This window comes from Bombina bombina, chromosome 1 (assembly GCF_027579735.1).
Source record: "Bombina bombina isolate aBomBom1 chromosome 1, aBomBom1.pri, whole genome shotgun sequence".
NCBI classification, from domain to species: Eukaryota; Metazoa; Chordata; class Amphibia; order Anura; family Bombinatoridae; genus Bombina; species Bombina bombina.
Genome location: NC_069499.1, coordinates 434,229,518 through 434,252,792, shown reverse-complemented (window position 1 = coordinate 434,252,792; position 23,275 = coordinate 434,229,518). Strand labels below are relative to the sequence as shown.

At 39.3% G+C, this 23,275-nt stretch overlaps 1 protein-coding gene across 1 annotated transcript in view; it reads right to left on the bottom strand.

The window, feature by feature from the left end:
* Positions 1–23,275, bottom strand: part of LOC128658283 (sodium channel protein type 2 subunit alpha-like) — a 380,151-nt gene that overhangs the window by 225,530 nt on the left and 131,346 nt on the right. Inside the window, exons 16-17 of the mRNA XM_053712819.1 lie at positions 20,536–20,709; positions 18,052–18,408 (exon numbers count right to left, since the gene is read on the bottom strand). Coding sequence (XP_053568794.1) covers positions 18,052–18,408; positions 20,536–20,709 — 531 coding nt within the window. The remainder of the gene's footprint in view (positions 1–18,051; positions 18,409–20,535; positions 20,710–23,275) is intronic.

Sequence of the window (23,275 nt, the reverse complement as noted above, 5' to 3'; positions counted from 1 at the left end):
GCAGCGAAGGTTAGAACCACCCACAAGAGAAAGAGCTAAGACAGCCACAAAGGAAACTGCAGCTGCATCTTGGAGTGGTAGCTTTAAAGTAACTCAGAATAGTACACCACATGGACTAGGGGCAACTAGTCACATGACAAGTGATGAGACATTCTTCACAGAAATGTATTTCAAAGCAAAAGACAAAGGCCTCTATTTATCAAGGTCTGTCGGATCTGATCCGACAGTGCGGATCAGGTCCGACAGACCTCGCATTGCACCAGCAGCTCTTGTCCACCCCCTGCAGACTCGCGGCCAATAGGCCGCCAGCAGGGGGTGTCAATCAACCCGATCATACTCGATAGGGTTGATTTCCGGCGATGTCTGTCCGCCTGCTCAGAGCAGGTGGACAGGTTATGGAGCAGCGGTCTTTGTGACCATTCGGAGCTTGATAAATATGCCCCTATGTCTTCCTAGCAAATTGGAAAAGTATTACAGCGGAAGGTAATGGTCAAGGGTTCCTGAATTGCATCACACCATCAGGAGGTAAGCAAAGGATCCTAGTAAAGAATATAAAACAACAAGGAACCTAATTCCCTCTGTGCAAATAAAAGTCAAAACCTCCAACACTGTTAGATCTCCTTACTAACAGCAAAAAATGAAACAATCTATGCAAGAAAGAGGATGTCGCTAAAAAGCTATTCTTTTCCCAAATAAAAATGTATTTAATTAAAAATAATATGGTTATCTAAAACAGGATGCATCCATATACTTAGTAAACATAATACATTGTATAATACATGTGAAACATGGTATTAATATCATACCCAAATTAAATATAAAGTCACTCCTTGATGATATATATGAATATGTAATTGTCTCAGTTTTGTTACAAGCTTAAATAGTATCTCAATGGTGTTATAAAAAACACTTGGCTAGATTACGAGTTGTGCGTTAGAGGCTATGCGGTGCTAACGAGCAGTTTTTGCTCACCGCTCACTTACATGCAGAGCTGGTATTACGGGTTTTTACAAACCCATCGTTAAAAGACTAGAAGTGAGCGTTGAGCAAAATGTTGCTCATTACCGCACTCCAATACCAGCGCTGCTTAAGTCAGCGGTGAGCTGGTGTAATGTGCTTGTGCACAATTTCCCCATAGGGATCAACGGGAAGAGCCAGCTGAGAAAAAGTCTAACACATGCCAAAAAGCAGCGTAAAACTCAGTAACGCAGCCCCGTTGATTCCTATGGGGAAAGAAAATTTATGTCTACACCTAACACCCTAACATGAACCTCGAGTCTAAACACCCATAATCTTACACTTATTAACCCTAATTTGCCCCCCCCGACATCGCCGACACCTACATTATAATTATTAACCCCTAATCTGCCGCTCCGGACACCGCCGCCACCTACATTATAGTTATGAACCCCTAATCTGTTGCCCAAAACATCGCTGACACCTACATTATTTTTATTAACCCCTAATCTGCCACCCCCAATGTTGCCGCAACCTACCTACACTTTTTAACCCCTAATCTTCTGCCCCCAACGTCGCTGCTACTATAATAAACATATTAACCCCTAAACCTCCGCACTCCCGCCTCACAAACATTAGTTAAATATTATTAACCCTTAATCTGCCGGCCCTAACATCACTGCCACCTACCTACATTTATTAATCCCTAATCTGCCGCCCCCAACGTCGCCGCCACTATATTAAAGTTATTAACCCCTAAACCTAAGTCTAACCCTAACCCTAACACCCCCTAACAAATATAATTTAATTAGATCTAAATAAAATTACTATCATTAACTAAATTATTCCTATTTAAAACTAAATACTTACCTATAAAATAAACCCTAAGCTAGCTACAATATAACTAATAGTTACATTGTATCTAGCTTAGGGTTTATTTTTATTTTACAGGCAGGTTTGTATTTATTTTAACTAGGTAGAATAGTTACTAAATAGTTATTAACTATTTAATAACTACCTAGCTAAAATAAATACAAAAGTACCTGTAAAATAAAACCTAACCTAAGTTACAATAACACCTAACACTACACTATAATTAAATAAATTAACTAAATTAAATACAATTAAATACATTACATACAATTTGCTAAATTAAATTAAATTAGCTAAAGTACAAAATACAAACACTAAATTACAGAAAATAATAAACAAATTACAGATATTTAAACTAATTACACCTAATCTAATTAAAATATTAAAATAAAAAAGGCCCCCCAAAATAAAGAAAAACCCTAGCCTAAACTAAACTACCAATAGCCCTTAAAAGGGCCTTTTGCGGGGCATTGCCCCAAAGTAATCAGCTCTTTTACCTGTAAATAAAAATACAACCCCCCAACAGTAAAACCCACCACTCACACAACCAAACCCCAAATAAAATACTATCTAAAAAAACCTAAGCTCCCCATTGCCCTGAAAAGGGCATTTGGATGGGCATTGCCCTTAAAAGGGCAGTTAGCTCTTTTGCAGCCCAAAGTCCCTAACCTAAAAATAAAACCCACCCAATATACCCTTAAAAAAACCTAACACTAACCTCCTGAAGATCGACTTACCGGGAGACGTCTTAATCCAAGCCGGGCTGAGGTCCTCAACGAAGCCAGGAGAAGTCTTCATCCAAGCCGGGTGAACTGGTCCTCCAGACGGGCAGAAGTCTTCATCCAGATGGCATCTTCTATCTTCATCCATCCGGCGCGGAGCGGGTCCATCTTTAAGACATCCGACGCGGAGCATCCTCGTCATCCGACGTACTAACAACGAATGAAGGTACCTTTAAGTGATGTCATCCATCTATCAGCCAATCGGAATTAAGGTACAAAAAATCCTATTGGCTGATCCAATCAGCCAATAGGATTGAGCTTGCATTCTATTGGCTGATTGGAACAGCCAATAGAATGCAAACTCAATCCTAGTGGCTGATTGGATCAGCCAATAGGATTGAACTTCAATCCTATTGGCTGATTGCATCAGCCAATAGGATTGTTTCTACCTTAATTCCGATTGGCTGATAGAATTCTATCACCAATAGGAATCTAAGGAACGCCATCTTGGATGACGTCACTTAAAGGTACCTTCATTCGTTGTTAGTCCGTCGGATGAAGAGGATGCTCCGCGTTGCATGTCTTGAAGATGGACCCGCTCCACACCGGATGGATGAAGATAGAAGATGCCGTCTGGATGAAGACTTCTGCCCGTCTGGAGAACCACTTCGCCCGGCTTGGATGAAGACTTCTCCCGGCTTCGTTGAGGACTTCGGCCCAGTTGATGAAGACTTCTGCTGCTTCCTTGAGGATGGATGTCCGGTCTTCAGAACTGTAAGTCGATCTTCAGGGGGTTAGTGTTAGGTTTTTTTAAGGGTGTATTGGGTGGGTTTTATTTTTAGATTAGGGGTTTGGGCCGCAAAAGAGCTAACTGCCCTTTTAGCTCTTTAACGTTGCCCAAAGTCCCTAATCTAAAATTAAAACCAATACCCAATAAACCCTTAAGAATCCTAACACTAACCCCCGAAGATCCACTTACAGTTTTTGAAGCCCGGACATCCATCCTCATCCAGCCGGGAGAAGTCTTAATCCAAGCGGCAAGAAGTCTTCAACGATGCCGGGAGAAGTCTTCATCCAAGTGACAAGAAGTCGTCCTCCAGGTGGGCAGAAGTCTTCATCCAGACGGCATCTTCTATCTTTATCCTTCCGACGCAGAGCGGCTCCATCTTCAAGACATCCAACGCGGAGCATCATCTTCTTTCGCTGGCTATTCAAGAATGAAGGTTCCTTTAAATGACGTCATCCAAGATGGCGTCCCTTGAATTCCTATTGGCTGATAGAATTCTATTTTTTTTTACAGGTAAATAGCTGATTTCTTTGGGGCAATGCCCTGCAAAAGGCCTTTTTAAGGGCTATTGGCAGTTTAGTGTAGGCTAGGTTTTTTATTTTGGGGGGCCTTTTTATTTTGATAGGGCTATTAGATTAGGTGTAGTTTAAATATTTGAAAATTCCTTTTTTATTTTTTGTAATTTAGTGTTGTTTGTTTTTGTAATTTAATTAATTGTATTTAATGTAATTTATTTAATTTTAGTGTAATGTTAGGTGTTAGTGTTTTATTTTACAGGTAAATTTGTATTTATTTTAACTAGGTAGCTAGTAAATAGTTAATAACTGTTTACTAATTAGTCTACCTAGTTTAAATAAATACAAACTTACCTGTAAATTAAAAATAAAACCTAAGATAGCTACAATGTAACTATTAGTCATATTGTAGCTAGCTAAAGGTTTTATTTTATAGGTATTTAGTTTTAAATAGGGATTATTTAGTAATTAATAGTAATTTGTATTTAAATTTATTTTAATTATATTAAAGTTAGGGGTGTTAGGGTTAGGATTAGATTTAGGGTTACGTTAGCGGTTAATATATTTATTTAGTGTTAGTGATGTGGAAGGCCAGAAGTTTAGGGGTTAATAACTTTAGTATAGTGGCAGCGGCGACGTTGGGGGTGGCAGATTAGGGGTTAATAAGTGTAGGTAGGTGACGGCGATGTCGGGGGTGGCAGATTAAGGGTTAATAAGTGTAGGTAGGTGACGGCGACATTGGGGCGGCAGATTAGGGGTTAATAACTGTAATGTAGGTGGCAGCGATGTCGGGGCAGCAGAATAGGGGTGTTTAGACTCTGGGTTTATGTTAGGGTGTTAGGGTTAAACATAAATTTTCTTTCCCCATAGGAATCAATGGGGCTGCGTTACAGAGCTTTACGCTCCATTATTGCAGGTGTTAGGCTTATTTTTAGCCGGCTCTCCCCATTGATGTCTATGGGGAAATTGTGCACAAGCATGTAAAACCAGCTCAAAGCAGCGCTGGTATTTGTGTGCGGTATGGAGCTCAACGCTGCCACATTGCCCGCTAACACAGATTTTTTGAAAACCTGTAATAGCAGCGCTATTGAAGGTGAGCGGTGGAAATAACTTGCAAGTTATTACCGAGCCACTCATAACGCAAAACTCGTAATCTGGCCATTAGGGCTATAAGGTATGTTACTTTGTTTTATCCAAAACAATGCTTTCATAGTAGATATTCTGCTTTCTGTTCGCACTCTTCAAATAGCTTTTATCTGTTAAATAGAATTTTGGTCTTTTTAAAAGATGTTTGTGCTCCAACACTTTAGGCTTTAGATCTCTTGGTAATGCAATATTTTCAATTCTTAGTCCATACCCAATTTATTTAGAGTTCTACAATTTCATCCTGGGTTCTTACTTTTAGATCCTTCTTAGTGTTATAACTATCTGGTCTCTTACATTGAAAACCATTTTTCCAGTAACTATTTCAACAGCAGATGTTTAGAGTTTTAGATACTTTATGTGACAATGCCATAACTTATTCTTTAATCATGATGGAATAATCTTGAGAACTGTTGCCAAAATTGTCTCTGACTTTTATTGAGGTCAATATATTTTTCTTCCTTCAGTCCTTATAAGCAGGAGTATTAAATTAAATTATTTTTAAGCATTTGGTTGTGGTCTGTTTATAGTTTTCTGTTAGAGGACTCAATTAGTTTGTCGCTGATTTTCTCTTTGTTTTGTTACAAGGTCCAGAGGGGCTCATGGTAATCTCTTCAGGATCAGGCTCCTTCTAAACCTACCATCTTTGGTTGGGTTGTACAGACAATCTCTATGGCTTATAGAGAGAAAAGGGAACAGGTACCTTTGTTTCTATTTACAAACTTGATGTTTACCTATCAGCTTCTGCTAGGTTTGGTTGGAAGGTTTTGGCTTCAGTTTCGACTTTACGGATATTGTATTTCTAGCAGTTTGTTTTTGAAAGAAAATCTGGCTTAATAAATTTTGTATTTATTGCAATATATTTTTTGGTATCTATCGCCTAGATTACGAGTTTTGCGGTAACAGGGGTGCGGTGCTAACTTGCAGTTTATTCTCACCGCTCACTTTCCTGCAGCGCTGGTATTACAGGTTTTTATCAACCCAGCGTTAACAGGCAAGAAGTGAGCGTAGAGCAAAATTGAGCTCCCCACTGCACTCCAATACCAGTGCTGCTTAAGTGAGCGGTGAGCTTTCCCCATAGACATCAATGGGGAGAGCCGGCTGAGAAAAAGTCTAACACCTGCAAAAAAGCAGCATAAAACTCAGTAACGCAGCCCCATTGATTCCATCAATGGGGAAAGCATAATTTATGCTTACCTGATAAATTTATTTCTCTTGTAGTGTATCCAGTCCACGGATCATCCATTACTTATGGAATATATTCTCCTTCCCAACAGGAAGCTGCAAGAGTCCACCCACAGCAAAGCTGCTATATAGCTCCTCCCCTAACTGCCATATTCAGTCATTCGACCGAAAACATGCAGAGAAAGGAAAAACCATAGGGTGCAGTGGTGACTGTAGTTCAAATGAAAAAAATACCTGCCTTAAAGTGACAGGGCGGGCCGTGGACTGGATACACTACAAGAGAAATAAATTTATCAGGTAAGCATAAATTATGTTTTCTCTTGTTAAGTGTATCCAGTCCACGGATCATCCATTACTTATGGAATACCAATACCAAAGCTAAAGTACACGGATGATGGGAGGGACAAGGCAGGTACTTAAACGGAAGTTACCACTGCCTGTAAAAAACCCTTTCTCCCAAAAATAGCCTCCGAAGAAGCAAGGTATCAAATTTGTTAAATTTGAAAAGTATGAAGCGCAGACCAAGACTCCGTCTTGTAAATCTGTTCAACAGAAGCCACATTTAAAAAAGGCCCAAGTGAAAACCACAGCTCTAGTAGAATGAGCTGTAATCCCTTCAGGAGGCTGCTGTCCAGCAGTCTCATAAGCTAAATGAATTATGCTTTTTAACCAAAAAGACAGAGAGGCTGCTGAAGTCTTTTGACCTCTCCTCTGTCCAGAATAGACAACAAACAAGGTGAACGTTTGATGAAAACTGTAGTAGCTTGTAAGTAAAACTTTAAAGCACAAACCACGTCCAATATTGTGTAATAGACGTTCCTTCTTTGAGGAAGGATTAGGATACAAGCATGGAACAACTATCTCTTGAGTGATGTACTTGTTAGATACCACCTTAGGAAAAAACCCAGGTTGGTACGCAGGACTACCTTATCCGTACGAAGGACCAGATAAGGAGAATCACATTGTAACACAGATAACTTGGAGACTCTACGAGCGAGGAATTAGCTACCCAAAAGGAACTTTCCAAGATAAAGATTGATATCTATGGAACAAAAAAGGTTCAAACGGAACTTCTTGAAGAACCTTAAGAATCAGGTTTAAGCTCCATGGCGGAGCAACAGTTTTAAACACAGGCTTGGATCTAACCAAAGCCTGACCAAATGCCTGAACATCTAGAATACCTGCCAGACGCTTGTGCAAAAAAATAGACAGAGTAAAAATCTGTCCCCTTTTAAGGAATTAGCTGACAACCCTTTTCTCAAAAACATCTTGGAGAAAAGATAATATCCTGGGAATCCAGACTTTACTCCATGAGTAACCCTTGGATTCATAACAATCAGATATTTACACCATATCTATGTTCAATTTTCCTAGAGACAGGCTTTCATGTCTGTATTAAGGTATCAATGACTGACTCGGAGAAGCCATGCTTTGATAACATCAAGCGTTCAGTCTCCAGGCAGTCCATCTCAGATTGATTCTATTTAGATGGTTGAAAGGACCCTGAGGTAGAGGAACCTGTCTCAGAAGCAGAGACCGTGATGGAAAGGATGACATGTCCACCAGATCTGCATACCAGGTCCTGCGTGGCTACGCAGGCGCTGTCAAAAACACCAAAGCCCTCTCCTGCTTGGTCTTGACCTCCGGAGGAAATCCCACTCCCCCGGAAGAAAAGTCTGATGACTTAGAAAATCCACCTCCCAGTTCTCAACACCTGGGATATGGATAGCTGATAGACAAGAGTGAGTCTCTGTCCAGTGAATAATTGTAAGACTTCTAACATCGCTAGGGAACTTCTGTTCCCCCTTGATGGCTGATGTAAGCCACAGTCGTGTATATTGTCCGACTGAGTATAATGTACCTCAGAGTTGCTAACTGAGGCCAAGTCTGAAGAGCATGGAATATCACTCCCAGTTCCAGAATATTTATTAGAAGGAGGGTCTCCTCCTAAGTCCACTATCCCTGAGCCTTCAGGGAGTTCCAGACTGCATCCCAACCTAAAAGGCTGGCATCTATTGTAACAATTGTCCCATCTGACCTGCGGAAGGTCATACCCTTGGACAGATGGACCCGACATAGTCACCAGAGAAGAGAATCTCTGGTCTCTTGGTCCAGGTTTAACAGGGGGACAAATCTGTGTAATCCCCGTTCCTCTGACTGAGCATGCATAGTTGCAGCGGTCTGAAATGTAGACGTGCAAACGGTACTATGTCCCTTGCCGCTACCATTAAGCCAATTTCATTCATGTACTGAGCCACCGAAGGGCGCGGATGGGATGAAAAAAACACGGCAGAAATTTAGAAACTTTGACAACCTGGACTCCGTCAGGTAAATTTTCATTTCTACAGAATCTATCAGAGTCCCTAGGAGGGAAACCCTTGAGATTGGGGATAGAGAACTCTTTCCTTGTTCACTTTCCACCCATGTGATCTCAGAAATGCCAGTACTACGTCCGTATGAGACTGGGCAATTTGGATGTTTGACGCCTGTATCAGGATGTCGTCTAAATAAGGGGCCACTTCTATGCCCCGCGGTCTAAGGACCGCCAAAGCGACCCCAGAACCTCCATAAAGATTCTTGGGGCTGTATATATCCCAAAGGAAAGAGCTACAAACTGGTAATGCCTGTCTAGAAAGGCAAACCTGAAAAACGATGGTGATCTTTATGCATCACAATGTGAGGATAAGCATCCTTCAAATCCATTGTAGTCCTCTATTTACTCTCCTGGATCATAGTTAAGATGGTACGAATAGTTTCCATCTTAAATGACGGAATTCTGAGGAATTTGTTTAAGATCTTTAGATCCAAAATAGGTCTGAAGGTTCCCTCTCCTTGGGAACCACAAACAGATTTGAGTAAAAACTCTGTCCCTGTTCCTCTCTTGGAACTGGATGGATCTCGTACACAATGTAAGAATGCCTCCTTCTTTATCTGGTTTGCAGATAATTGTGAAAGGCGAAATCTCCCCTTTTTTTGGGGGGGAATCTTTGAAATCCAGAAGATATCTCTGGGATATAAATTCCAATGCCTAGGGATCCTGGGCATCTCTTGCCCACGCCTGGGCAAAGAATGAAAGTCTGCCCCCTATAGGATCCGTTACCGGATAGGGGTCCGTTCCTTCATGCTGCCTTAGAGGCAGCAGCAGGCTCCTTGGCCTGCTTATCTTTGTTCCAGGTCCGATTGTCTCCAGACCGCCTTGGACTGAGCAAAAATTCCCTCTTGTTTTGCCTTAGAGGAAGAGGATGCCACACCTGCCCTGAAGTTTTTAAAAGGTACGAAAATTAGACTTTTTTTTTTTTTTTTGCCCTTGATTTAGACCTATCCTGAGGAAGGGCATGACCTTTTCCTCCAGTGATATAAGCAATAATCTCCTTCAAACCAGGCCCGAATAGGGTCTGCCCCTTGAAGGGAAGTTAAGTAGCTTATTTATTAAAGTCACGACAGCTGACCATGATATAAGCCATAGCGCTCTGCGCGCCAGAATAGTAAAAAACAGAATTCTTAGCCGTTAGTCTAGTCAAATGAACAAGGCATCAGAAAACAAAGGAATTGGCTAGCATAAGCTTGTCAAATATATTCATCCAATGGAGTCGCTTAACTGTAAAGCCTCATCAAGAGACTCAACCCAGAACGCCGCAGCAGCAGTGACAGAAGCAATGTATGCAAGGGGCTGCAGGATAAAACCCTGTTGAATAAACATTTTTTATCCATTGGATCTAAAAAGCACAACTGTCCTCGTCAGAGGTAGTGGTACGCTTAGCTAGAGTAGAAACTCTTCTCTCCACCTTAGGAACTGTCTGCCAGAAGTCCCGTGTGGTGGTAACTATTAGAAAACATTCTTCTAAAAAATAGGAGGGGAAGAGAACGGCACACCTGGTCTATCCCATTCCTTATTAAAAAAAATTTTAGTAAACCTCTTTAGGTATTGGAAAAACATCAGTACACACCGGCACTGCATATTATTTATCCAGTCTACACAATTTCTCTGGCCCTGCGATTGTACACATTCATTCAGAGCAGCCAAAGCCTCCCTGAGCAACAAGTGGAGGTTCTCAAGCATAAATTTTAAATGTAGAAATATCAGAATCAGGTTAAATCATCTTCCCTTCACCCACAGACTAAGCATATTGTGAGGTAGTATCATACATGGTTCTTAAAGCGTCTGTATGCTCTGTATCTACCCCCAGAGCTAACTGCTTTCCTTTAATTTCAGGTAGTCTGACTAATACTGCTGCCAGAATATTATTCACCACCTTTGCCATGTCTTGTAAAATAAACGCTATGGGCGCCCTTGATGTACTTGGCGCCATTTGAGCGTGAGTCCCTGAAGCGGGAGTCGAAGGGTCTGACACGTGGGGAGAGTCAGTCGGCATAACTTTCCCCTCGACAGAATCCCCTGGTAAAAGAAACGCTATGGGTGCCCTTGATGTACTTGGCGCCATTTGAGCGTGAGTCCCTAAAGCGGGAGTCAAAAGGTCTGACACGTGGGGAGAGTTAGTCGGCATAACTACCCCCACGACAGAATCCTCTGGTGATAATGTTTTTAAAGACAAAAAATGATCTTTATTGTTTAACATGAAATCAGTACATCTGGTACACATTCTAAGATGGGGTTCCACCATGGCTTTAAAACATAATGAACACAGAGCTTCCTCTATGTCAGACATGTTATAACAGACTAATAATGAGACTAGTAAGCTTGGAAAACACTTTAAATCAAGTTAACAAGCAAATATATAAAACGTTACTGTGCCTTTAAGAGAAACAAATTTTGTCAAAATTTGAAAAACAGTGAAAAAAAGGCAGTAAAACAAACGAAATTTTTACAGTACATGTAATAAGGTAACAGAGCATTGCACCCACTTGCAAATGGATGATTAACCCCTTAATGCAAAAAACAGATAAAAAAAAAAAAAAAAATGACATAGACGTTTTTAAAAACAGACACAACAAACTGCCACAGCCAACAGTGGGAAGCTTCAGTTAACTGTTTCTATGCAAAATTTAAGCCAGCCATGTGGAAAAAACTTAGGCCCCAATAAGTTTTATCACCAAACATATGTTAAAAAACGATTAAACATGCCAGCAAACGTTTTAAAACACATTTTTACAAGAGTATGTATCTCTATTAATAAGCCTGATACCAGTCGCTATCGCTGCATTTAAGGCTTTACTTACATTACTTCCGTATCAGCAGTATTTTCTTAGTCAATTCCATTCCTAGAAAAATATTTTACTGCACATACCTTATCTGCAGGAAAACCTGCACGCCATTCCCCCTCTGAAGTACCTCACTCCTCAGAATGTGTGAAAACAGCAAATGGATCTTAGTTACGTCTGCTAAGATCATAGAAAAACGCAGGCAGATTCTTCTTCCAAATACTGCCTGAGATAAACAGCACACTCCGGTGCCATTTAAAAATAACAAACTTTTGATTGAAGAATAAACTAAGTAGAAAGCACCACAGACTCTCACGACCTCCTATCTATGTTGAGGCTTGCAAGAGAATGACTGAATATGGCAGTTAGGGGAGGAGCTATATAGCAGCTTTGCTGTGGGTGGACTCTTGCAGCTTCCTGTTGGGAAGGAGAATATATTCCATAAGTAATGGATGATCCGTGGACTGGATACACTTAACAAGAGAAATTAAATTTATGCTTACACCTAACACCCTAACATGAACCCCAAGTCTTAACACCCCTAATCTTACACTTATTAACCCCTAATCTGCTGCCCCCGACATCGCTGACACCTACATTATACTTATTACCCCTAATCTGCCGCTCCAGACATCGCCGCCACATACATTATACCTATTAACCCCTAATCTGCTGCCCCCAACATCTCCGACACCTACATTATATTTATTAACCCCTAATCTGCCACCCCTAACATCGCCGCCACCTACCTACATTAATTATCCACTAATCTGCAAACCCAACGTCGCCGCCACTATTCTAAATTTATTAACCCCTTAACCTAAGTCTAACCCTAACTTAAATATAATTAAAATAAATCTAAATAAAATTCCTATCATTACCTAAATTATTTCTATTAAAAACTAAATACTTACCTATAAAATAAACCCTAAGATAGCTACAATATAACTAATAGTTACATTGTATCTAGTTTACGGCTAGATTTGGAGTTTTGTCGGTAACGACCCGAAAAGCTAACGCCGTCTTTTTTCTGGCCGCACCATAAAAATAACTCTGGTATTGAGAGTCCACATAAAGGCTGCGTTAGGCTCCAAAAAAGGAGCGTAGAGCATATTTAACGCAGCTTCAACTCTCGATACCAGTGTTGCTTACGCAAGCGGCCAGCCTCAAAAACGTGCTCGTGCACGATTCCCCCATAGGAAACAATGGGGCTGTTTGAGCTGAAAAAAAACCTAACACCTGCAAAAAAGCCGCATTCAGCTCCTAACGCAGCCCCATTGTTTGCTATGCGGAAACACTTCCTACGTCTGCACCTAACACTCTAACATGTACCCCGAGTCTAAGCACCCCCAACCTTACACTTATTAACCCCTAATCTGCCGCCCCCGCTATCGCTGACCCCTGCATATTATTATTAACCCCTAATCTGCCGCTCTGTAAACCGCCGCTACTTACATTATCCCTATGTACCCCTAATCTGCTGCCCTAACATCGCCGACCCCTATATTATATTTATTGACCCCTAATCTGCCCCCCACAACGTCGCCTCCACCTGCCTACACTTATTAACCTCTAATCTGCCGAGCGGACCTGAGCGCTACTATAATAAAGTTATTAACCCCTAATCCGCCTCACTAACCCTATAATAAATAGTATTAACCCCTAATCTGCCCTCCCTAACATCGCCGACACCTAACTTCAATTATTAACCCCTAATCTGCCGACTGGAGCTCACCGCTATTCTAATAAATGTATTAACCCCTAAAGCTAAGTCTAACCCTAACACTAACACCCCCCTAAGTTAAATATAATTTACATCTAACGAAATAAATTATCTCTTATTAAATAAATTATTCCTATTTAAAGCTAAATACTTACCTGTAAAATAAATCCTAATATAGCTACAATATAAATTATAATTACATTGTAGCTATTTTAGGATTAATATTTATTTTACAGGCAACTTTGTAATTATTTTAACCATGTACAATAGCTATTAAATAGTTAAGAACTATTTAATAGTTACCTAGTTAAAATAATTACAAAATTACCTGTAAAATAAATCCTAACCTAAGTTAGAATTAAACCTAGCACTATACTATCATTAAATTAATTAAATAAAATACCTACAATTACCTACAATTAAACCTAACACTACACTATCAATAAATAAATTAAATACAATTCCTACAAATAACTACAATGAAATAAACTAACTAAAGTACAAAAAATAAAAAAGAACTAAGTTACAAAAAATAAAAAAATATTTCCAAACATAAGAAAAATATTACAACAATTTTAAACTAATTACACCTACTCTAAGCCCCCTAATAAAATAACAAAGACCCCCAAAATAAAAAATGCCCTACCCTATTCTAAATTACTAAAGTTCAAAGCTCTTTTACCTTACCAGCCCTGAACAGGGCCCTTTGCGGGCATGCCCCAAGAAGTTCAGCTCTTTTGCCTGTAAAAAAAACCATACAATACCCCCCCAACATTACAACCCACCACACACATACCCCTAATCTAACCCAAACCCCCCTTAAATAAACCTAACACTAAGCCCCTGAAGATCATCCTACCTTGTATTCACCTCACCAGGTATCACCGATCCGTCCTGGCTCCAAAATCTTCATCCAACCCAAGCGGGGGCTGGCGATCCATCATCTGGTGGCTGAAGAGGTCCAAAAGAGGCTCCAAAGTCTTCATCCTATCCGGGAAGAAGAGGCGATCCGGACCGGCAACCATCTCGAATTCTGATTGGCTGATAGGATTCTATCAGCCAATCGGAATTAAGGTAGGAATATTCTGATTGGCTGATGGAATCAGATTGTTCCGATCAGCCAATAGAATGCGAGCTCAATCTGATTGTCTGATTGGATCAGCCAATCGGATTAACCTTGATTCTGATTGGCTGATTCCATCAGCCAATCAGAATATTCCTACCTTAATTCCGATTGGTTGATAGAATCCTATCAGCCAATCGGAATTCGAGGGACGCCATCTTGGATGACGTCCCTTAAAGGAACCGTCATTCTTCAGTTGGATGTCGCCGGAAGAAGATGGGTCCGCGGTGGAGGTCTTCAGGATGGAGCCGGTCGTCATCGGATGAAGATAGAAGATGCCGCTTGGATCAAGATGGTTGCCGGTCCGGATCGCCTCTTCTTCCCGGATAGGATGAAGACTTGGGAGCCTCAAGCCTCAAGGAAATATTTTTTTATTTTTTTGTAACTTAGTTCTTTTTTATTTTTTGTACTTTAGTTAGTTTATTTCATTGTAGTTATTTGTAGATATTGTATTTAATTAATGTATTGATAGTGTAGTGTTAGGTTTAATTGTAGGTAATTATAGGTATTTTATTTAATTAATTTAATGATAGTATAGTGTTAGGTTTAATTCTAACTTAGGTTAGGATTTATTTTACAGGTAATTTTGTAATTATTTTAACTAGGTAGCTATTAAATAGTTCTTAACTATTTAATAGCTATTGTACCTGGTTAAAATAATTACAAAGTTGCCTGTAAAATAAATATTAATCCTAAAATAGCTACAATGTAATTATAATTTATATTGTAGCTATATCAGGATTTATTTTACAGGTAAGTATTTAGCTTTAAATAGGAATAATTTATTTAATAAGAGTTAATTTATTTTGTTAGATTAAAATTATATTTAATTTAGGGGGGTGTTAGTGTTAGGGTTAGACTTAGCTTTAGGGGTTAATACATTTATTAGAATAGCGGTGAGCTCCGGTCGGCAGATTAGGGGTTAATAATTGAAGTTAGGTGTCGGCGATGTTAGGGAGGGCAGATTAGGGGTTAATACTATTTATTATAGGGTTAGTGAGGCGGATTAGGGGTTAATAACTTTATTATAGTAGCGGTGCGGTCCGCTCGGCAGATTAGGGGTTAATAAGTGTAGGCAGGTGGAGGCGACGTTGTGGGGGGCAGATTAGGGGTTAATAAATATAATATAGGGGTCGGCGGTGTTAGGGGCAGCAGATTAGGGGTACATAGCTATAATGTAGGTGGCGGCGCTTTGCGGTCGGCAGATTAGGGGTTAATTATTGTAGGTAGCTGGCGGCAACGTTGTGGGGGGCAGATTAGGGGTTAATAAATATAATACAGGGGTCGGCGGTGTTAGGGGCAGCAGATTAGGGGTACATAAGTATAACGTAGGTGGCGGTCGGCAGATTAGGGGTTAAAAAAAATTAATCGAGTGGCGGCGATGTGGGGGGGCCTCGGTTTAGGGGTACATAGGTAGTTTATGGGTGTTAGTGTACTTTAGAGTACAGTAGTTAAGAGGTTTATGAACCGGCGTTAGCCCAAAAAGCTCTTAACTACTGACTTTTTTCTGCGGCTGGAGTTTTGTCGTTAGATTTCTAACGCTCACTTCAGACACGACTCTAAATACCGGAGTTAGAAAGATCCCATTGAAAAGATAGGATACGCAATTGACGTAAGGGGATCTGCAGTATGGAAAAGTCGCAGCTGAAAAGTGAGCGTTAGACCCTTTTTTGAGTGACTCCAAATACCGGAGTTAGCCTAAAACCAGCGTTAGGAGCCTCTAACGCTGGTTTTCACGGCTAACGCCAAACTCCAAATCTAGCCGTTAGGGTTTATTTTTATTTTACAGGCAAGTTTGTATTTATTTTAACTAGGTAGAATAGTTACTAAATAGTTATTAACTATTTACTAACTACCTAGCTAAAATAAATACAAATTTACCTGTAAAATAAAACCTAAACTAAGTTACACTAACACCTAACACTACACTACAATTAAATAACTTACCTAAATTAAATACAATTAAATACAATTAGCTAAATTACAAAAAACCCCCACTAAATTACAGAAAATAAAAAACAATTTACAAGATATTTAAACTAATTATACCTAATCTAAGAGCCCTATCAAAATAAAAAAGCCCCCCCCCAAAATAAAAAACCCTAGCCTAAACTAAACTACCAATAGCCCTTAAAAGGGCTTTTTGCGGGGCATTGCCCCAAAGTAATCAGCTCTTTTACCTGAAAAAGAAATACAAACAACCCACCCAACAGTAAAACCCACCACCCACACAACCAACCCCCCAAATAAAACCCTAACTAAAAAAACCTAAGCTCCGTATTGCCATGAAAAGGGCATTTAGCTATATTGCTGCCCAAAGCCCTAACCTAAAAATAAAACCCACCCAAAACACCCTTAAAAAAACACTAACCCCCGAAGATCCACTTGCCGGGAGAAGTCTTCATTCAAGCGGCAAGATGTCCTCAACGAAGCCGGCAGAAGTGGTCCTCCAGATGGGCAGAAGTGGTCCTCCAGACGGGCAGAAGTCTTCACCCAGACGGCATCTTCTATCTTCATCCTTCCGACGCGGAGCGGCTCCATCTTCAAGACATCCGGCACAGAGCATCCTCTTCAATCAACGTCTTCTTGCTGAATGAAGGTACCTTTAAATGACGTCATCCAAGATGGCGTCCCCTAGATTCCAATTGGCTGATAGAATTCTATCAGCCAATTGGAATTAAGGTTGAAAAAATCCTATTGACTGATGCAATCTATTTGGCGTAAAAAAGCAGCGTTAGAACCTGTTAACGCTGCTTTTTCACCGTACCGCAAAACTCGTAATTTAGCCGTATGTTTTTATTTCTTATCCACTCTTTCTTGTACTTACTGCTGTGTATTATTTCACTGGTAGGTATTACCAGAGGGAACAAGATAACTAGAAATTATCATTAAACATAAGCAATTTCTATATCTTGGCTCATACCCTGGGTAAATACTTAACAAGGCTCCCTCCCTTTTGCCTGGTTCACCTAATTGGCTGGACATCACTAGGAGGAGGAAGGGGTAGTGTCTCTAAGCTACCTTTATTAGGTAACTAAGGGAGTGAAGGGTTCTGACCATGCCCCTCTGGAGAGGGGGTCTCGCTGCTAAGTATTACCCAGGGTATGGGCCAAGATATAAAAATTGCTTATATTTGGGTAATAATTTCTAATTATATATATATATTGTATATATACATACATAAACACACAGTATAAGATTATTCTTTTAAAAATCTATGTACATTGGAGCCCTTTCCTGTCAAACACTTTGACATATACCATATCCCTTTTTAACCCTTTTAAAACATATTTATCAATATTAAAATTATATATTTTATATTTAAAAGTGTATATATGTGTGTAATAATTAGTTTTATTTTTTTAACCCTTACAGTTTACTTCAGGTTTGAAGTTGCGCTAAATATTCTTTTGCAGTTTTGGCTTTCACTCGAGCACAAACTACAACTTTCAACTTGTAATGCTAGTGCAAATTAGGTCTTGATATACAGTACATTGAAAGTATAGGCTGCACTCAGGTTAACACGCATTACAATGTTATATCAAAGAGTCACACTAATGGTAACACTGTTAATCAAAAGTAGTTATTGTGCACTATCATTAGCGTGCCACTCTTAATCTAGACCTTAAAGTTTTCTTCATATTTTATGACCAACCTAACACCATATTTCACAAGCATTGAAAGAACTGTTTTTGAATGTTTAACTGTTTTAACTGTTAAGAGGTTATATTTGTGTATATATTTTTCTATAAAATTCTCTTTTCAATTGTTCGCATTATAACTTTTGAATGAAGCTGTACAGTTGTTTTTCACTGAAATGTTTCTGATAAGTAAATATACTAAGGAGTGAGAAAAGAACATACCACTAGATTTCCAATGACCATCACCAACATAAAAACAATGATGCACATAGCTTGTCCTGAAACCTCCATGCAGTCCCACATAGTTTCTATCCATTCCCCACATAAAACTCGGAACACAATAAGGAAAGAATGGTAGAAGTCATTCATATGCCACCGAGGAAGTTCACAGTTTTCGTTTAGTTTGCAGACACAATCCTTGTAACTTTTACCAAACAGCTGCATGCCAACCACAGCAAAAATAAATACAATAATAGCTAACACCAAGGTCAGGTTTCCCAATGCTCCTACAGAGTTGCCTATAATCTTTATCAGCATGTTTAGTGTAGGCCATGATTTTGCAAGCTTGAACACACGAAGCTGAAAAACAGAACAGATGCAAAAGAAAAAAACTGAATTAGTTGATATAATATTGACGATAAAGGTTATTTTACCAAATTATTTAGGTATACATTTTCATTATAATTCACATAGATATTAATATTTATTCTAACAAGAAATACATTTCATATTCAGAGCAATGAGATATATTCAATAATATATACAGAAAGTGAAGCACTCAACCAGGAACGAACAACTGCTTAATAGCTTATTCTATGGTGAGTTATTACCTGAAAGCAGCCTCTTTTAGCCCAAATGTTGCTTTTCATAGAGGAGAACTTTCATGAAGTTTAGCAGTCTGATCCTGTGTAAAAAGGTCAGGAGGCATGCCTGGTATTATGGTGATGGACTAACCTTTTAAGGTGGAATCAGACTGATATACTTTAGGATACTTTTTGTCAGCGTTACCTGCATCAGGTTAGTGACCTAACAACCTCTCCTCCAGAGCGCTGCTCCTTCAGTGAAGTTGGACCGGGGCTCGCTAACTCAGAGTCTCAGTGAGCTGAAGAAACAAGTGTGCTATGCCTGCCTGAGTTCAAGTAAAAGATTGTGCTGGCCTCGTTATCAATTAACTCAAGGCACGCTAAGTGATGTTCGCGCAAGCCAAGCTCCACTATTATGTAAAGATACCACTATCGACTTAACAAGGGCAACAAGAACCTTCAACCAATCAAAGGATGCTACAATACATTACAGTAACATCATTCAAGGCCCTATAAATTCCTCTGAGGCTTTTCAGACCTTGCTTGGATATTCTAGTGTTAAGACATTCGTTTCCCCAGCTCCCAACTCTCCTAGTTAGTTCTCCGGGTTATCCAGGCTTTCCCATCTACTTTAAGTCCTCTGTTTTATTCTGACTCTGGCTTGACCGCAGTTTGGACCTTGACTCTCCTATCTCTTGCTCTTTTTGCTCAGTTATCTGGCAGGCTGTTTATCTGTTTGCCAAACCTAGCTTGTTGTCAATTCCTCTTTTGCCTTTCCCCTGTACATCCTTTGGATAGATCTTATGACTTCACATCGGCTTGTCCTGATCTCAGCATCAGATTCTCCCAGCACTGCTTTCCAGTCCTCAAGCCTACTTCTCTCTAGAAAGTCTAATCCCACTCCAGGCTCTCTAGTAGTGTTGTACGTAAGGGTGTGCTATTACCTGCTAAGTTGATTCCCAACAACAACAGGTAAATCTCAAAGTTCTCATCTGTGGAAGGCACAATTGGGCTAAAAGAGGCTTCTCCCAGGTGTTAACCTGCCAAAGAACAAGCTATTGAGCCATTGTTCATTCCTGGTTGAGTGCTTATCTCTTTGTATGTATGTTTATTATGACTCTGGGAAAAGCCTCCCTAAGGAAACCAGATGTAGGCTCCCTGCCCATTGTGCCTAGAGGGATATGGCTGCACCTCATTGACATGGCCCATAGAAGGCCGTAACAATCATCTGGGGTCTACCATTCATCTGGTAAGTAGCTTACCCATTAGCTCCTGTTTTTGGCAACAGACTGTTCTTTAAATGGATATCAAACTTTCATAGAAAGGACACCCACTGCAACACTCACAACAAGCAGGACACAAATGAGGGCATGTACATTATGCTTCTTCAATAAATAGGATACCACTGGAACATAACTCCCTCAAGGAAAGTCAATCTGAAATGTTCTCAAATCTGGGAAACTACAATTCTCCATCGCTACTAGTAATGCCCTGCAAACTGTGAGTTGTTCTTATATTTTATTTATTCCTTATTTGTGTAATATCATCACCCTATGAGGAGTCTCTCTTTTTTCCTTTTCTATTTTGAAACTTTTATAAAGTCCTCGTGAGCTACGGGGGGGGGGGGGGGCATTGGGCTCCCAAACTGTCAAAATCCTGCAAATGTTAGAAAAACTGGGAGCTCTTCAGTTGTAGAAAGTTAAAATACAGGCCTTTATATTACTTATAGGTGAACTACATGTTTTTTCAACCAAAGATACTTTTGTTTTGTTCCCTCTGCTAATATCACAATTTAACCCAGGGTCCAAAATTATATTCTAATTTATGTAGCCATTCAAATTATACTGTACATAATTTAGAAAAAATACTTTTATATTTGAATTATTTTAAACGTCTAGATTACCAATCTAAATGACCGAAGAACTGCAAATCCTCGAGAGCTTGATAGTGCAATATCCACCAAGCTAATGCTCACAATGATTCCATCAAAAATATTCCATCCTTTTTGAAAATAATAGTATGGATCTAGGGCAATCAGCTTAAATACCATTTCAGCTGTAAATATGCCAGTGAAAACCTACAAATCAATAAGAGATGTATAGTTTATTAGTATGAAAACATATCTGATGAATAGTATTATATTTAGACTATTATTTATTCCCTTTCTTTTTTTTATCTCAAAGGGTACACTTCTTGTACCCACATTGTGAGTCTAATATTAAACAACAATGGAGTTCAAAACTATTAGCATTTTTGCATGTATTTATATATATTGTATGTTAACTTTGTCAATCAATAGTGCTTCTATTTTTGTGCTCCTATTACAAGTCCAAAGTTATTTTCCATTGCTTGAGCGATAGTTTAGGGCAGTGTTTCTCAACCGCGGTCCTCAAGTACCCCCAACAGGACAGATTTTCATTATAGATCAGCTGATTATTTTGTCTGTGCTCTAGTATAGCTATAATGAAAACATGGCTTGTTGGGGGTACTTGAGGTCCCTGGTTGAGAAACACTGGTCTAGGGCACGCTAACATGTTAAATATCAGGTGCACAGTAAAATTCATGCCAAAAATCATTCAACCACCTGCAGTGGAGGTCTGTTATATACTATTAATAATAGTAGCTTACTTAAAAAGTGCTACATTTTACAACGTTTTTTTGGATAGCACTCAATTAAGTCAACACCTGGAATGCAAGTGCAGCAAGTGAACAAATAATACTTCCTGCATTATTCTTTAAAAGTATAGGGCATGTTAAAAATGTTACACCAGACTATGCAATATTATTTGATATTATGTGCAAAATACATTAAACACAAACAGGTAGATTACGAATTTTGCATTACGGCTTTTAAAGCTGAAAAAATTTCAGCGTAATGGCAGTAACGCAGCTATTGCGAGTCGTGTCTGTATAGCCATACCGCAAGCATTTTAGCCTGTAATGCGACGTCCATTCCGCACTCAAAAATTGTCGTTTTTGCGTGGGATTTTCATAGCGCCAGTAGTACAAGTTGTGCGGTGAGGCTAAAATGCTTGCATTAAGCCTATACCGACACGATCCATAAGGCCATCTGAGAGCAGTAGTTATGAGTTTTGTGCCACAAAAATGTTTCACAAAACTCATAACTAAACAAACTATACTAACACCCATAAACTACCTATTAACCCCTAAACTGCCACCCTCCCATATTGCAAAGACTATTTAAAACTTATTAACCCCTAATCTGCCGCCCACCCACATTGCGACTATTAAATAAACCTAATAACCCCTAATCCGCCGCTCCCCGACATCGCCGACGCTAATAACAATTAACTACTATTCCCCCGCTCCCTGACATCACCAGCACTATAATAAAGTTATTAACCCCTATTCCGCCGCTCTCCGACACTATAATAAAGATATTAACCTCTAATTCTTCAAATTCAAACCAGCCAATAGGATGAGAGCTTCTAAAATCATATTGGCTGTTCAAAACAGCCAATAGGATGAGAGCTACTGAAATCCTATTGGCTGATTTGAACAGCCAATAGGATTTTAGAAGCTCTCATCCTATTGGCTGATTTGAATTTGAAGAATCAAATCAGCCAATAGGAATGCAAGGTACGTCATTTTGAAACGGCTACTTCACATTTAAGCTTCAGTGTATGGCAGGGATCATATGAAGAGGACGCTCCACGCTGGATGTCTTTGCTGCGCCGCCGGGATGAAGATAGAAAACGCCCCTGCGATGGATGAAGATGTCGCCGCCTGGATGTCCGGACTTCAGCAACTCTGAGTACATATTCTGGGGTTAGTGTTAGGTATTTTTTTATTTTTTGGGGTGTTTTTTTTCAGATTGGGGTTTGGGCTTTTGAAAAAGAGCTGAATGCCCTTTTAAGTGCAATGCCCATACAAATGCCCCTTTAGGGGCAATGGGTAGCTTAGATTTTTTCAGAGTTAGGTTTTTTTTTATTTTGAGGGGTTAGTTGGTTGGTGGGTTTTACTGTTGGGGTGACTTTGTATTTTTTTTTACAGGTAAAAGAGCTGTTTAACTTAGGACAATGCCCTACAAAAGGCCCTTTTAAGGGCAATTGGTAGTTTATTGTAGGCTAGGGGGTGTTTTTATTTTTATAGGGTTATTAGATTAGGTGTAATTGTTTTTATTTTTGATAATTTTATTATTTTTTGTAAGCTTAGTGTTTTTATTTTTCGTAAAATATAGTGTTTATTATTTTTTGTAATTTTAGATTTTTAAATTTTTCTCGTAGTGTTAGGTTTTTTTAAATTTGTAATTTAGATTTTTTAATTGGTAGTATTTTTTATTTTATTAGAATAGTAAGGTTAGGTTAATTTATAATGTAATATTAGGGTTATTTTTATTTCACAGGTTTTCATTTATTTAAATATAGTTATTTTGTAATTTTAATTTAAAGTTAGGGGGGTGTTAGGTTTAGGGGTTAATAGTTTAATTTAGTGTTTTGCGATGTGGGGGGCCGGTGGTTTAGGGGTTAATAGGTTTATTTAGTGGTGGAGATCTGGGAGGCCGGAGGTTTAGGAGTTAGTAGGTATATTTAGTTGTGGAGATGTGGGAGGACGAGGTTTAGGGATTAATAGGTTTATCTACTTACAGAGAGGCTGGAGGTTTAGGGGTTAATAACTTTATT